Below are 14,431 nucleotides of genomic sequence, written 5' to 3' on the forward strand. Positions count from 1 at the left end.
AGCAGTTTGCCAGCCTCTCTATCGGATCTTCTGTTGATACTCAGACAGTTACTCTTCCTTTTTGGCCTCCCCAGGACTGGGATTCGAGGTGCCTGCTGCCACACCCAGCTTCTCATGGGGCTCTGAGGGGTCAAACTCAGGTCTTCACGATCATGCTGCAAGTAGCTTGCTGAGCGAGCAGCTCCCCAAGCACCCTCCCTCTTTTTTATGTTGACACAGGGTCTTGGTAAGTTGCTCAGGCTGGCTGGCTTCAATCTTGTGATCTCTTTCCTGAGTCTCTTGAATGAGCTGAAATTATTTCTTCGTTAAATGTTTAGTAAAATCTGATAAGGTCCTCTATACCTGGATTCTCTTTGTTGAAGGGGTTTTAGCTTGACTTCAAGCTTTAGTAGTGTAAGATGATTTAGTCCCTCTACTGAGCTTCCAAGGAAGTGGCTCATTTTAATATGGCATCAGATTTATGAGTCAGTAGTCCTCTGTTATAGTACACAGAATCTATCGTCATGAAGTCCTAGTCCTCTTGACTGTACTCTGAGAGACCAGATCTTGCTGTGCAGTTCCAGCTGACGTGAATGCTGAGGTCACAGGCACAAAACCCTTGGAACCCTCTTTTCTTCTTCTAACTTTTTTTTTTTTTTTTTTTGTCTTTTTGAGACAGGGTTTCTCTCTGCATCCCTGGCTGTCCTGGAACTCACTCTGTAGACCCGGCTGGCCTCAAACTCAGAAATCCGCCTGCCTCTGCCTCCGGAGTGCTGAGATTAAAGGCGTGCGCCACCACGCCTGGCTCCTCTTTTCTTCTGAGATGACTGTTTGTGTCAGTCTGCCTCGAGCTTTACCTGTTTTATTGACTTTGTCAAGGGTCCTAGTTTCTTTCCGTGCTGTGATAGGATGCTGACCAAAGCTGACTAGGGGAGGCTTTTGTCAAGGATGCCAATGCAGAAGGAGCCAATGCAAGGCAGGAGCAGAGTAGAGACCATGGAGGAAGTCTGCTTTCTGGCTTGCTCCCCTGACCCTGCATTGTGTCCTGGAAGGTGCAATAAACCCTTCCCATCTCAAGTTGGTTCTGGTCATTGTTGTATTGTAGCCATAGGAGGTAAGCAAGGACATGAAATAACCAGCATCTGTGTGCATGGCATTCTCCTGTGGCTTTCCTGTCTCCAGTGCCTTCTGTGGTTTGTATTACTGTCATGACCTTGAGCTTACTTTTGCAAGCTTTGGTTTGGATTTGGCCTTCTCTCTGGATTTTTTTTTTTTTTTTTTTTTTGAGACAAGAGCTCACTGTGTACAGCTCTAGTTGTCCTGGGACACATGTACCACTCTTAACCACTTAGCCATCTCCCCATCTCCTGTCTCGATTTTTAAAAAATATATATTTATTTTGATTATTTTTAATAATAGGCACATCTAAAACTCACAGAGATCTGTCTGTATCTGTCTCCTGAGGGCTGTGTTTAAAGACTTGTACCACTATGCTTTTTCTTAAATTATAAAAACATATTTTATTTTATTTATATGTGTGCATATGTGCATACATGTACATGAGTACTCATGGTGGCCAGAAAATGTTCATTCACCTGTAGTGGGGTTATAGTTGTAAGCTGTTCAAAGTGGGTACTGGGAGCCAAACTGGGGTCTCCTGGAAGAACAAACAGTACTTGGTTCTTTTATTCTTTAATCCCAGCGTTTGGGATGTAGAGCTAGAAGAATCTCTGAATTCAAGGCCTGCCTAGTCTACATACAGACTTACAGGACAGCCAGTGCTATATAGAAAGACAAAGGGGACAGGGTGGGTGGGTGCACCACTCTTAGCCAGTTAGCCATCTCTCTATCTTGTTTCTAGGTTTAAAATATATATATATATATATTTATTTATTTTTTGTTTTTTCGAGACAGGGTTTCTCTGTGTAGCCCTGGCTGCCCTGGAACTCTCTCTGTAGACCAGGCTGGCCTCGAACTCAGAAATCCCCTTGCCTCTGCCTCCTGAGTGCTGGGATTAAAGGTGTGCGCCACCACGCCCAGCTAGAAAATTATTTTATGTATGAGTATTTTGCCTTCACATATGTATGCACAACATGTGTGTGTTTGGTATACACAGAAATCAGATGAAAATATTAGATCCCCTGTAGCTGGAATTGCAGACTGTTGTGAGCCACTGTGTGGGTGCTGGGAACTGAGCAGGGATCCTCTGCAAAAGCAACCAATGTTCTTACCTGCTGAGCTGCCTCGATCCTCAGGCCCTGGCCTTGAACTCTCGCAGTTAAGGTCTCTAGTGTATTCCATTAGGGTCACAGGATGCTATTTAGTATGATTTCAGTTCTTTTACAATTTTTAAAAAAAGATTTATTTATTATATATAGGTACACTGTTGCTGTCTTCAGACACACCAGAAGAGGGCATCCGATCCCATTACAGATGGTTGTAAGCCACCACGTGGTTGCTGGGAATTGAACTCAGGGCCTCTGGAAGAGCAGTAAGTGCTCTTAAATGCTGAGCCATCTCTCCAGCCCCTCTTTTACTATTTTAAGGCATAGATTGGTTAGTTGGCTTGGGTTTGGGTTTTATTTTTTGAGACAGGGTTTTTCTGTATAACCCTGACTGTCCTGGAATTCACTCTGTAGACCAGGCTGCCTTGAACTCACAGAGATCCATCTGCCTCTGCCTCCAGAGTGCTAGGATTAAAGGTGTGTGCCATCACCTTCCTGGTTTCATAGATTGTTTTCTATTGTAAGTGATGTGCATTTTCTTGGTGATGTGTATCCTGCTGCCTTCCTTGTCATTTATAGTTATAATGGATATGGCTTAACGTTTTGTAGTAGAAAGGAAAGTCAGTTGATTTTTTTTTAGGTATAAGATTGTTTCCACAGTTGGGAAAATGGGTGTTACTGAACTGCTTTGCAAGGCAAGCATGAGGACCCGAGTTCAGTTCCTTAGAACCACGTGAAAAGCCAGGCATGCTTCCACTCTTAGCACGGGGAAGTGGAGGCAGGAGGATTCCTGTGGCTCCTGGCTTAGCTAGTCTAGTTTAATTGGTCAGCTCCAAGTTTACTGAGAGGCCCTGTCTTGAAAAATACGGTCAGATGTGGTAGTGCACACCTCTAATCCTAGCACTTTGGGAGACAGAGGTAAGCGGATTCTATGAGTTTGAGGACAGCCTGGTCCACCCTCCTAGAGAGAGTTCCAAACCTGCCAGGCTACATAGAGACTTGGTCTCAAAGAAACAGAAGGAGGAGGTGGCAGGGGTGCCACACAGTGGGCAGAGTGCAGGTTACCTTTAAAAGTTTGTTAACATCACCACTTGTCACTTGAGCTGTCTTGAATCTTTGTTCATTTTGTATTTCCAGCAGAGGGCACTTGGAGGCTAGAAAACAGATACAGACTTTGAAGATGGGCTAAGTACAGAAAGTCCTTGAGAAAATCATAACACAAAATAATATATTCCTCACACCCTTTAAATGTTTTCTTACATGTGTGTGCTTGTTTAAACGTGTGTGGCTCCTGTGTGCCATGCATGCTTGTGTGAGGTCAGCAGAGGCCTGCAGAGGTCCCTTCTCTTCGCTTTTGTGTGGGTTCCAGAGATTGAACTCAGACCACCAGGATTGGCAGCAAATCCCTTAATCACTGAGCCATCTCACTGGCCCTCTCTACCCCTTTTCTTTTCTTTTCTTTTCCTTTCTTTTCTTTTCTTTTCTTTTCTTTTCTTTTCTTTTCTTTCCTTTTCTTTTCAGTTATGTTTATGTGTCTATATCTGTGTGTAGAAATGTGCAGATGCCTGTAGAGGCCAGAAGAAAGGCATTGGATCCATTCAGGAGCTGGAGTCACAGGTGGTTATGAGCTGCCCAGTGTGGGTGCTAGGAACTGAACTGGACCTGGACGAGAAGAGTACATGCTCTTAACTGCTGAGCCATCCCTCCAGTCCAGTTTCCTCCTTTTTATAAAGATATCTCTTTGATGTCTTTAGATACGAAACAGAAGATGTGCCAAGCCTGGAAGTCCTGGTTGATATACATGGTTGCTCGTAGGACCAAACTTCACATGAAGACTACTGCTCTAGAGTTTAGGAGGCAGAGTGTCTTATGGTGAGTGAGTGGGGAACTACAGGTCAGCAAATGTCATTTTACCTCAGCATTGGTTTGATGCTTTAATTCACTCATCTTAGCTTAGAACACAGTTGATACCTATTAATAGCCATTGACAACATTCAACTATAATATTGAGTTTTTATATAATCATGATTAATTCTAATTAAGTGCTTACAATGTTCTAAACCTTGTTAACTTTGTGTATATAATTTTTGGGGCTGGGCGGTGGTGGCGCATGCCTTTAATCCTAGCACTTGGGAGGCAGAGGCAGGCAGATTTCTGAGTTCAAGGCCACCCTGGTCTACAGAGTGAGTTCCAGGACAGCCAGGGCTACACAGAGAAACCCTGTCTCGAAAAAACAACAACAAAAGAAAACAAAAAGGGGGGGGGTAGGGATGTGAGCTGGCTATCTTATGTCAACTTGACACAAGCGAGGGTTAGTTAACTGAAAGGAGGGAATCTCAATTGAGTAAACACTACCATAAGATTGGGCTGTAGGCAAGCTTGTAGGACATTTTCTTAATTAATGGTTGATGAACGAGGGCCCAGCTCATTGTAGGTGGTGCCATCCCTGGGCTGGTGTTCCTGGCTTCAATAAGAAAGCAAGCTTTGGGGGCTGGTGAGATGGCTCAGTGGGTAAGAGCACCCGACTGCTCTTCCGAAGGTCCAGAGTTCAAATCCCAGCAACCACATGGTGGCTCACAACCATCCGCAACGAGATCTGGCGCCCTCTTCTGGAGTGTCTGAAGACAGCTACAGTGTACTTACATATAATAAATAAATAAAAAAAAAAAAAAAAAAAAAAAAAAAAGAAAGCAAGCTTTGCAAACCACGAGGAGTAAGCCAGTAAGCAGCACCCCTCAGAGGTCTCTGCATCAGCTTCTGCCTCCATGCTTCTTTTCTGTTGGAGTTCCTGTCCAGACTTCCTTCATTGATAAACCATGATATGGATATGTAAGCCAAATAAACCCTTAACTTTACAAGTTGCTTTGGTCATAGTGTTTCACCACAGCAACAGAAATATCAGTCAGGATGGTGGTACAGGGGAGTGAATGTAGGGTCTATCACGTGGTTGATAAATACTTCACCATTGAGCCATGTCCTTAGCTGTCTTTTTTTCTTTGTAGACCAGGCTGGCTTTGAACTCACAAACTTCTGCCTGTCTCTTCTTGCCTCTTGAGTGCTGGGATTAAATGAAATTACACCATGCCCAGATTCCCAGCTGTCTTTTTACTTTTTATTTTGTATAATCTGGCCTTGAATTTTCTCTGTAGCCCAAGCTCGTTAGTGTTTGGCCTTTGGCTCTCTCTCTCTTTTTTTTTTGTTTTTGGTTTTTTTTTTTTTTTGTTTTGTTTTTTTGAGACAGGGTTTCTCTGTATAGCCCTGGCTGTCCTGGAACTCACTCTGTAGCCCAGGCTGGCCTCGAACTCAGAAATCTGGCCTTTGGCTCTCTTGACTTAGCCAAATAGTTGGGGTTATAGGTCTGCACCCACAGGTGATGCTGTATATGTGTTAAAATGTAAAGTATTTTATTTAATTCTTGGCATGAAATATAAGTACATTACTATATACATCATCATTTACAGAAGGCTTAGAAAAATTGAAGGACTTATCTGAATTCTTGTAAATTTGTCATTGAAAAAAAATGAGGACTCACTCTCTGTTGCTCTGCATCTCACCAGCATTGCACACACAGGACAAAGTTGTCAAAGACCAGCTTTGACATCCAGGGTAAACTGAGGCAGGGTGTAGAGTTGGCAGTTGACTGGGGCCAATGAGAATGCTCCCTGGGAGGCCAATGAAGAGTTCCTTTGGGGGCCGTATGAGGTCGGTGAAAAAAGAAAGAAAAGGGGGGAAAGAATCTCACACACACACACACACACACACACATACACACACACACACACACACACACATACACACACACACACACACACACACACACACACACACACTGGATGAATGAAGCAAACTTCAACAAGTTCCAATGAGCAAGAGCAAGCTCCAACTACTTTACATACATACATACATACATATACACACACACATTTGATGAATGGAGCAAAGTTCCAACAACTTCACACACATACATACAGTCACACGCTGAGTGAATGGAGCAAAGCTCTAACAACTTCACACACATACATACAGTCACATGCTGAGTGACTGGAGCAAAGCTCCAACAACTTCACACACATACATACAGTCACATGCTGAGTGAATGGAGCAAAGCTCTAACAACTTCACACACATACATACAGTCACACGCTGAGTGACTGGAGCAAAGCTCCAACAACTTCACACACATACATACAGTCACACGCTGAGTGACTGGAGCAAAGCTCCAACAACTTCACACACATACATACAGTCACACGCTGAGTGAGTGGAGCAAAGCTCTAACAACTTCACACACATACATACAGTCACACGCTGAGTGACTGGAGCAAAGTTCCAACAACTTCACACACATACATGCAGTCACACGCTGAGTGACTGGAGCAAAGCTCCAACAACTTCACACACATACATACAGTCACACGCTGAGTGACTGGAGCTCCAACAACTTCACACACATACATACAGTCACACGCTGAGTGAGTGGAGCAAAGCTCCAACAACTTCACACACATACATACAGTCACACGCTGAGTGAGTGGAGCAAAGCTCCAACAACTTCACACACATACATACAGTCACACGCTGAGTGAGTGGAGCAAAGCTCCAACAACTTCACACACATACATACAGTCACACGCTGAGTGAGTGGGGCAAAGCTCCAACAACTTCACACACATACATACAGTCACACGCTGAGTGAGTGGGGCAAAGCTCCAACAACTTCACACACATACATACAGTCACACGCTGTGTGACTGGAGCAAAGCTCCAACAAGCAGGCTCCAGCTTTATTTTTTCTCCCATAGCTTATATATCCCAGCAAAACCTTTTAAACAATATAAAGTTACAGTGTGATTACATTCTATTTTTTCTCTAGTGAATGATTATGAAAAAGCAGTGTGTTCCTTAATACCTTTACATGAAAAGTATTACATAGTACATGTAACAAAAAAGAAAAGAAAACAAATTATTCCCAAGAACCCACATACATGTGTAACTAAGCAACTTACAGATTAACAAAGTAGCAAGCAGGATAATTTTGTCAGCCAGCTTCTCTTTCTGGAAGGCAGCAATTTGTGGTACAAAGAAAGGATCAGTGGTCTTATTATTTATCTTAAAAAGTAATCTGAAGGCAAAAATGAGTACAAGAAGTTAATCGTCACCTTGATCTTGCTTTACCAGTGCTAGTCAGCCTGCTATTGTTCTTATCCTCTAGCCTTAAACAATCCCTAGCTCAGCCAGGGAGAGTGTTCTCTAAGGTTTTCTACATCAGAGCCACTAACAAAAGCATCTCGACCTATCGTCACCAACAATCTGTTTTTCCAAATGCTTTCTAAGGGTGGGAGTCATTGCTAACAAGCTACATCTCTAAGTTCTTTCCAAGGGTGGTAATTGAATCATTAATATATACCAGCAGGAGTGCTTGAGAGAGGTCAAGTTCTGTTATGTGAGTGCCAGAGATACTGCTCAGTTAGGGGCTGGAAGCCCCCATAGAGTTTTTGTACAATTCTTAGATTAAGACGACAGAGCAAAACTGCACAGCAGCATTGGAGTCTTCAGGACATGTAGTCCGCGTGTTCTGCCTCTCCAAGGCACACCCATCATAGCTATGGTAACCAGTGGGCTGAATTCAATTCCATGATGTCCTTGTAACGTTTCGCCAGCAAAACACACTCGGACAACTGGATCCTTCTACGGCAAAGCTTTATTGCTTACTTATCAGGAAGACCCCGAACCTGGAAAATGGAGCTGCTTAAATACCCCTCTGTGTGACATGTCAGCTCCTGATTAGCTGCTCACTCATCACCCCACTACTACGCCCCGGGATGGGCAGTGACTTGGCACGAATTTACTCCAGCACCTGTGCACATTGCTTGTTTACTAGTTAGGCACTCAGGAAGCCAGCGCTATCTTGTAATGGCGACTGTGCACGGCTTCCACATCTCCCCCTTTTTATTTTATTAAAAATCGAGGCTGGTGTAGGCCTCTGCAGTTATGTCCATCTGCTGTGGCTCCTGTCTTAGGTCATTCCTCCAGTGTCACAGCCTTTCCCTATCGCCACCAGGTCCCGTGTCTTAGGTTGGTCTGTGCATGAGGAAAGTTTCCCGTCTTTGGATACCGCAGTACTATGTGACAGTAACTGCTAAATGACCTAGGGCTAACTCTATAAAAGAGGCCAGCCAAAAAACGAATTAGTAAACCTCAGCGAAGTGCAAGTGCTGAGCAATGAGCGTTGAGGCTCTTACATCCCAGTGCAATGGATCCACAAATCCGTGGGATGCAATAGCAGAGAACTCAGATGCCATTTAGGTCTTAAGCATGGACAGCCAAATTTCAGGGGAGGCCTCTTGTTCAATGGCAGCAAGTGCCTGAGCAATAATGACCTTGTCACGGTTTTGTTGGGTTCTGAGCTTACAAACTAACGAGAGCATGAACACAAGCTCACAGCAGATGGTAGCATCAAATAAAACTACCTTCACCCATTCCTTAAAATAAGAAAACGCAGATGAAATCCAGAAGGAGAGACCCTCTGTCAATGACAGGTCCACTCGCGTCGAGTTGATCCTGAGAACAGCCGCTCTCAGGGCCTCAAGGGTCTCATCGAATCTTTCAGACCAATTTCCTGCAAGATCCAAAGAAACCTGTCTAGACAGATTAGCTGCATGAGTAAAATTTTCATATTGAACACTGGTAATGCACAGAGCACCTAATTTTCTTTCACAGCCCAACTGGGCCAACTGGTATAGAACACTTATCTGTTCCTTAACCAGATTGAGGCACTGATTCAAAATCATCAGCCCTCCCTTCAGCTGGGCACTAGCACCTGCCTCATTACTTAGAATCCATTGGTAATATGGCCAAATATTTTCTTTTTCTGTAGCATCTCCTTTATCATTCATTACAGCAAAATCCAATGGAGGTGACAAAACAAAACCCTTTGCTATTTCTTTCTGAGGAAAAATATTTTGATTGACAAGGTGAAAAAACTATAGGAAATGCAAGGTCCAGATGACACCAAGGCATGCTGCATATAGCAGTAGCATTGTCAACAGGCCATCATGATCTTTTGGGAATAGTCGCATTTCCCTTTATCATGATCGTGGTGATGTTTATAGGTGAAGTTACATTATTTCCAACATCACTTGAGCCTGATTGTGCTCCTTGAGCAACTTGCGTTAAAGCATTAAATAACACTCCAGAGCTCACTTTATTTTGGCTAATGGAATCTGCCCAATTAGAGATAATCTTTTTCTTTAAAAATATTCAGTTGCCAAAAACAAAGGTAGAAGAATTGGAATGTACCGGTAGAGGTACTGGCCATGATCTTACTATGGCCCATCTCTGTTCGCCCAGCATTGTCAGGATCAGGAACAGTCCTGGGGGGTCAGCATCTTCCACACCATTCTTGATGAATATCTTGCAGGTGAGTTGTTCCGGCAGCCAAAACGGGTTGTCTTCACTCTGTGGAAAAACACAGACAGCTTCCCTGGATCTTATTAAGATAGGATCCAGGCCATACCATTTATTATCAAGGACATTCTTCCACTTGACCATTTCATTGAGTGGTTGAGGCCATTGTCCGTGCCTTTCAGCTGGTGATCTCCCAGCATTATCCAGTTTTAAGAAATTAAGAGTAAATATTATAAGGGATAGAGCCATCTTTGATGTCATAGCTTCTATCCCCCCTTTTGTTTTTGTTTTTTAAAGAAGTTTTAATTTTCTTAGTTACTTAATGACCGGTTTGAGATGGAGGCCTTCATATACATTCCGTGTCCTCCCCAGAACATAGCCTGTGGGAGTTGGTTGCCTTGATGCCAGGTGTAGGTCATGAATGTTTCTGACTAACAAGAACAGAACATTTGTTTTTAGAGTGGCTTTTCAGCCTAAAACCATAGAGCTTTTAGGAAGCATCAGTCATATATACTATTTAGATTTACAAAATAAACAGCTAGGACTTATCTGTTTAGTCTTTCTTGCCAGTGGCTAACTTCAGCTTAGGAATTTTTCTCTTGAATAGGAGCCAGGTAATGATGTATGTGCTCTAATAGGTTGAATATAAAAACGGTGCTCGCACATCAAAATACAATCTTGTATTTTCATCAAAATTTTAGATACTGAACTGTTAGTCAGTTTTAATATAACATGAACAGTGACCAATTACCTTTCAATTGTTTCTCTTGAAGAGAGATTGTAACTAGAATGCTTGAAAAGTCATTATAGTCACTTGTGTATAATTTATTTATTTATTAATCAGAAATTAGAGAAAGTCTTTTTTTTTTTTTTTAAAGATTTATTTATTATTATATGTAAGTACACTGTAGCTGTCTTCAGACACTCCAGAAGAGGGCGCCAGATCTCGTTACGGATGGTTGTTAGCCACCATGTGGTTGCTGGGATTTGAACTCTGGACCTTCGGAAGAGCAGTCGGGTGCTCTTACCCACTGAGCCATCTCACCAGCCCTAGAGAAAGTCTTTAAGTTGTCTCTGCAAATAACTATCTTTTAAAACCCAAATAAATATAAGAATCCTGAGTTTGTATCTTTTCAGGAGCTATCTGTAATCTTTATTAGTTAAAGCTTTATGTAAACCTCTATAACACAAAAGCAAATCCTGGGGGTCTTTTCCAGGCAACTTAGGACAATTTCTTAACTGCCCAAAAACAATTTTCTTAAAGAAACAGTATTTTTTCTTATAAGTTGCATAAGCAATTGTAAGCTCTGAGATATAATATTAATTATTAATATACAACTTAAAGTTTGATTGTTCAACATTTTTTTTTCTTTTAAAGATTTATTTATTTATTATATGTAAGTACACTGTAGCTGTCTTCAGACCCTCCAGAAGAGGGCGCCAGATCTTGTTACGGATGGTTGTGAGCCACCATGTGGTTGCTGGGATTTGAACTCTGGACTTCGGAAGAGCAGTCGGGTGCTCTTACCCACTGAGCCATCTCACTAGCCCTGTTCAACATTTTTAAACACCATCTTCAGCACACAATTTAATTATCTGTGCTGAAACAGGATAAGCATGTGATTCAATTTACATATACTTTTCTCTCATATAAAGACTATTTTTTAAACACAGTAAATGGGATGCATGCATGCATGCATGAATTTATAAATTTTTAACTTATCTTGGGATAATGATTATCAATTTTACTTTATATGATGGTATGTAATAGATCAAACATCAATATTCTGCAATAACCAAATTAATGGCTGTTTGGAACAAGGAACAGACACTTATACATGTAAGCAAACTCTGTACAGTATAACTTTATATAGAGTAGGCAAGTCAGATCGCAGTGTATTGATAAATTTCACAGCCTAATTGACCTTTTATAAACTTTGAATTTAAATTTTATTTAGAACAACATCTGGCTAGGTCTGTAATAAGGCTCTAAGAAGTGCCACACAAGCGGAGCTGAGGCTGCTCCCCTCTGAGCTCTGCCTCAACCCAAATGCAAACCTTTTTCAATCTGAACACTCTGCCAGAGTCCTGGCCCAAAGATTATCCCTATGTTGAAGTATCTTTAAAGACTTGTTTTCCTGTGTTTGTTTATGTTGTTTAGAAAGACTCCAACCTTGAGTTCCCAATTTTAAGCTAACTTTCTGTTACAAGCTAAAGGCTGCCTGTCCCTTCAAGAGCTCTGTTTGCAATTGGCCCTCAGCAAGGCTTTTCCAGCTGTACTTGGCTCCCAGCCACAGTGCAGCTAATTTATCAGCTTGTGCTGTGCAAATTGCGGCTGCTTTTCAAACAAGTTAAAGGATGGACAGCCAGCATATAAAGTTTTAACCATTTATATTTTTCAACATGAAACACAGAACAACAACCATTCAAACAACAAAACAAAAACAAACATGAATTAACAGACCAAAAACAGACAATAGACAGACAGGGAATAGAACTTGGTGTCTCAAAGGGACACAGATATCTTAACCAGAGCTAAGAAAATCTCCATAGGAGCCAGAGAGAAAGTAGGACGTTTCCCATTTTTCTTCTGTTCCCAGAAGAGCTCTGAAATAGCTTATTTTCATTTTTTCCCTTTTTTGCTAAAAGATCCCAAACAGGGGATAACTGATTTTCTAAAATGTATTTTCTCTTTCTCATGTTCAGACTCTACTTCCTTATCTCCTTCTTCTGGGAATACTGCCAGATAATGAGAGAGGAGGCACAGTGACCCTGAGAGCTATCTTTAAGCCTTTAATGAAGGCTGCCTCTTTAGTCAAAGTCCTTGAGAGGAGGGTAAATTGACTTAATTTATATTATCCTTTGTATCTTTATAATTTATATTATCTTTTGTATCTTTATATTTTATATTATCTTTTGTTTTTCTCTTTTCTCCTTTTTCACTCCATGGTAGCATTAGCCCTTGCTTGCGTCTGGCAGAAATCTTGCCACAATGCTTTCCATTCAAGATACATTCCCATATTTGGAGCCACAGCTTTTATCACCGTTGTCCAGTCCCCGGGAGTCATTGCCAAGGCCGCAAGCTTTTCGACTTGTGGTACAGTGAAATTGGCACTGACTCCATAGTTATGGACAGACTTGGCAAGCTCCTTAATCTGTATATACTCTACCTGAGCATGAACACGCCCACCCTCGGCTCCTTCAAAGACCGGAAATGCCTGTTGCATCTTCCTTTGTTCCTCACTTGGAATGAACGAGTCTGTGCACTGCCTCTCTGCGCAGGGCTGATGCACTACGCAGGGCGCAGGGCGGGGGCTCTGCATAGGGCAGAGGTGCACTATGACCTTGAAGCCGAGACCCCGGAGGCCGAGCAGCAAGCTGGCCTTCGCCAGCCGCTTTTGGCTTTTTTCTTGACTGATTAGCTCGCATTTTATCTGGCTGGTACTTTTCTCTCTCATAACAAGCTTTTTCCTCCTCCAAGTCTGTTTCCTCAGAGGGGCCTAGTTCTTCATCTGATTCTGAGCTGCTAAGAGCTAGCTCCTTAAACTCATCTAGCGGCGGGTATCGGCTCCCTCTTCTAGGGACCTCCGCTGATTGAGCTTTTTTCTTTTGTTTTTTCTCCTCCTTTCTTCTTATCTCTCCCCGGGTATTCTTCCCCGACATAATCTTTTCCTCGGGTTCGAGACCCGTGGAAAGGCCTGTATGCTTATTTGGTGCACCATGTTTCCTCTTTGCTCCTACTCTCTCTCCCCGCTCTGCCTCTGATAGGCTTTCTTGAACTTCGTCCAGAATTTTCTGCCCTGCCTTAACTACTTGTTGACATTCCTCATCCTTTAAGCACGATCTAATGAGCTTCCACAACAGCATGGTTCCTGCTTTAAGTTTGCCGTTCTCCTGCTCCCCAACTAAATCTCCCCTGAGTTTCTCCCAAGAGGGGATAGTTAAGGACCCTGAGCACGCAAACCACGGTGCTATGTGATCTATCTCTTTCACAAAGCCTTCTAGTGTCTTGGTGGAGATTTTCAAGCCATGCTGCCTCAGGACCGACTATAAGGCGGTCACCACGGAGTGGGAGGCTCCCATGCTATCTTCTTGCCTTTTTTCTAACCTTGCCTGACCTCGTCTGAACACTAGTTAGCAATTCCTCCTGTGGAAACTGTACGCAATCTAAAGAAAAGAACGAGCCCTGTGAAAAGGAACAGAAAGGCTTCTAACGCTGGAGAAAGTTGCAGAGCTGTATTGTCCCGTAGTTCTGAATCCGCCCCGTGTGAAACAGGGGTTTCCTTTCGGTGCCTGGTGATGATATAGTCCCGGGTATCGGCGCCACTTGTCCTTGTAACGTTTTGCCAGCAAAACACACTTGGACAACCAGATCCTTCTACGGCAAAGCTTTATTGCTCACTTATCAGGAAGACCCCAAATCCGGAAAATGGAGCTGCTTAAATACCCCTCTGTGTGACATGTCAGCTCCTGATTAGCTGCTCACTCATCACCCCACTACTACGCCCCAGGATGGGCAGTGACTTGGCACGAATTTACTCCAGCACCTGTGCACATTGCTTGTTTACTAGTTAGGCACTGAGGAAGCCAGCGCCATCTTGTAATGGTGACTGTGCACGGCTTCCCACACCATGAGTCCTAAAGCCATTTGTTGTTCCTTCTGCATGGCCCTTGACACAAAGTCTACTTTGAATCTCTTGATACATGTAACAAAACCTTTTTATAATTGGTTCTGTGCTTATGCCCCTGTGGTTCTCTGGGTTCTGACTGTCAGTACTACACAAGCCCAGGAGAGTATAGCCTGCTGCTTTACAGCTATA

The 14,431-nt window shown here is 42.8% G+C and overlaps 1 protein-coding gene across 7 annotated transcripts in view; it reads left to right on the forward strand.

Moving 5' to 3' along the window:
- LOC110306231 (protein SFI1 homolog) overlaps positions 1 to 14,431 on the forward strand; it is a 75,477-nt gene that overhangs the window by 28,756 nt on the left and 32,290 nt on the right. For 6 of the 7 annotated variants that reach the window (XM_085829178.1, XM_085829174.1, XM_085829175.1 and 3 more), the window contains one exon: positions 3,959 to 4,076. The exons of the other annotated variant lie outside the window; for it this stretch is intronic. In XM_085829178.1, coding sequence (XP_085685304.1) covers positions 3,959 to 4,076 — 118 coding nt within the window. The remainder of the gene's footprint in view (positions 1 to 3,958; positions 4,077 to 14,431) is intronic. 7 annotated transcript variants of the gene reach the window in all.

This window comes from Mus caroli, unplaced genomic scaffold (assembly GCF_978045245.1).
Source record: "Mus caroli unplaced genomic scaffold, Mus_caroli_1 scaffold_13, whole genome shotgun sequence".
Taxonomy (NCBI): Eukaryota; Metazoa; Chordata; class Mammalia; order Rodentia; family Muridae; genus Mus; species Mus caroli.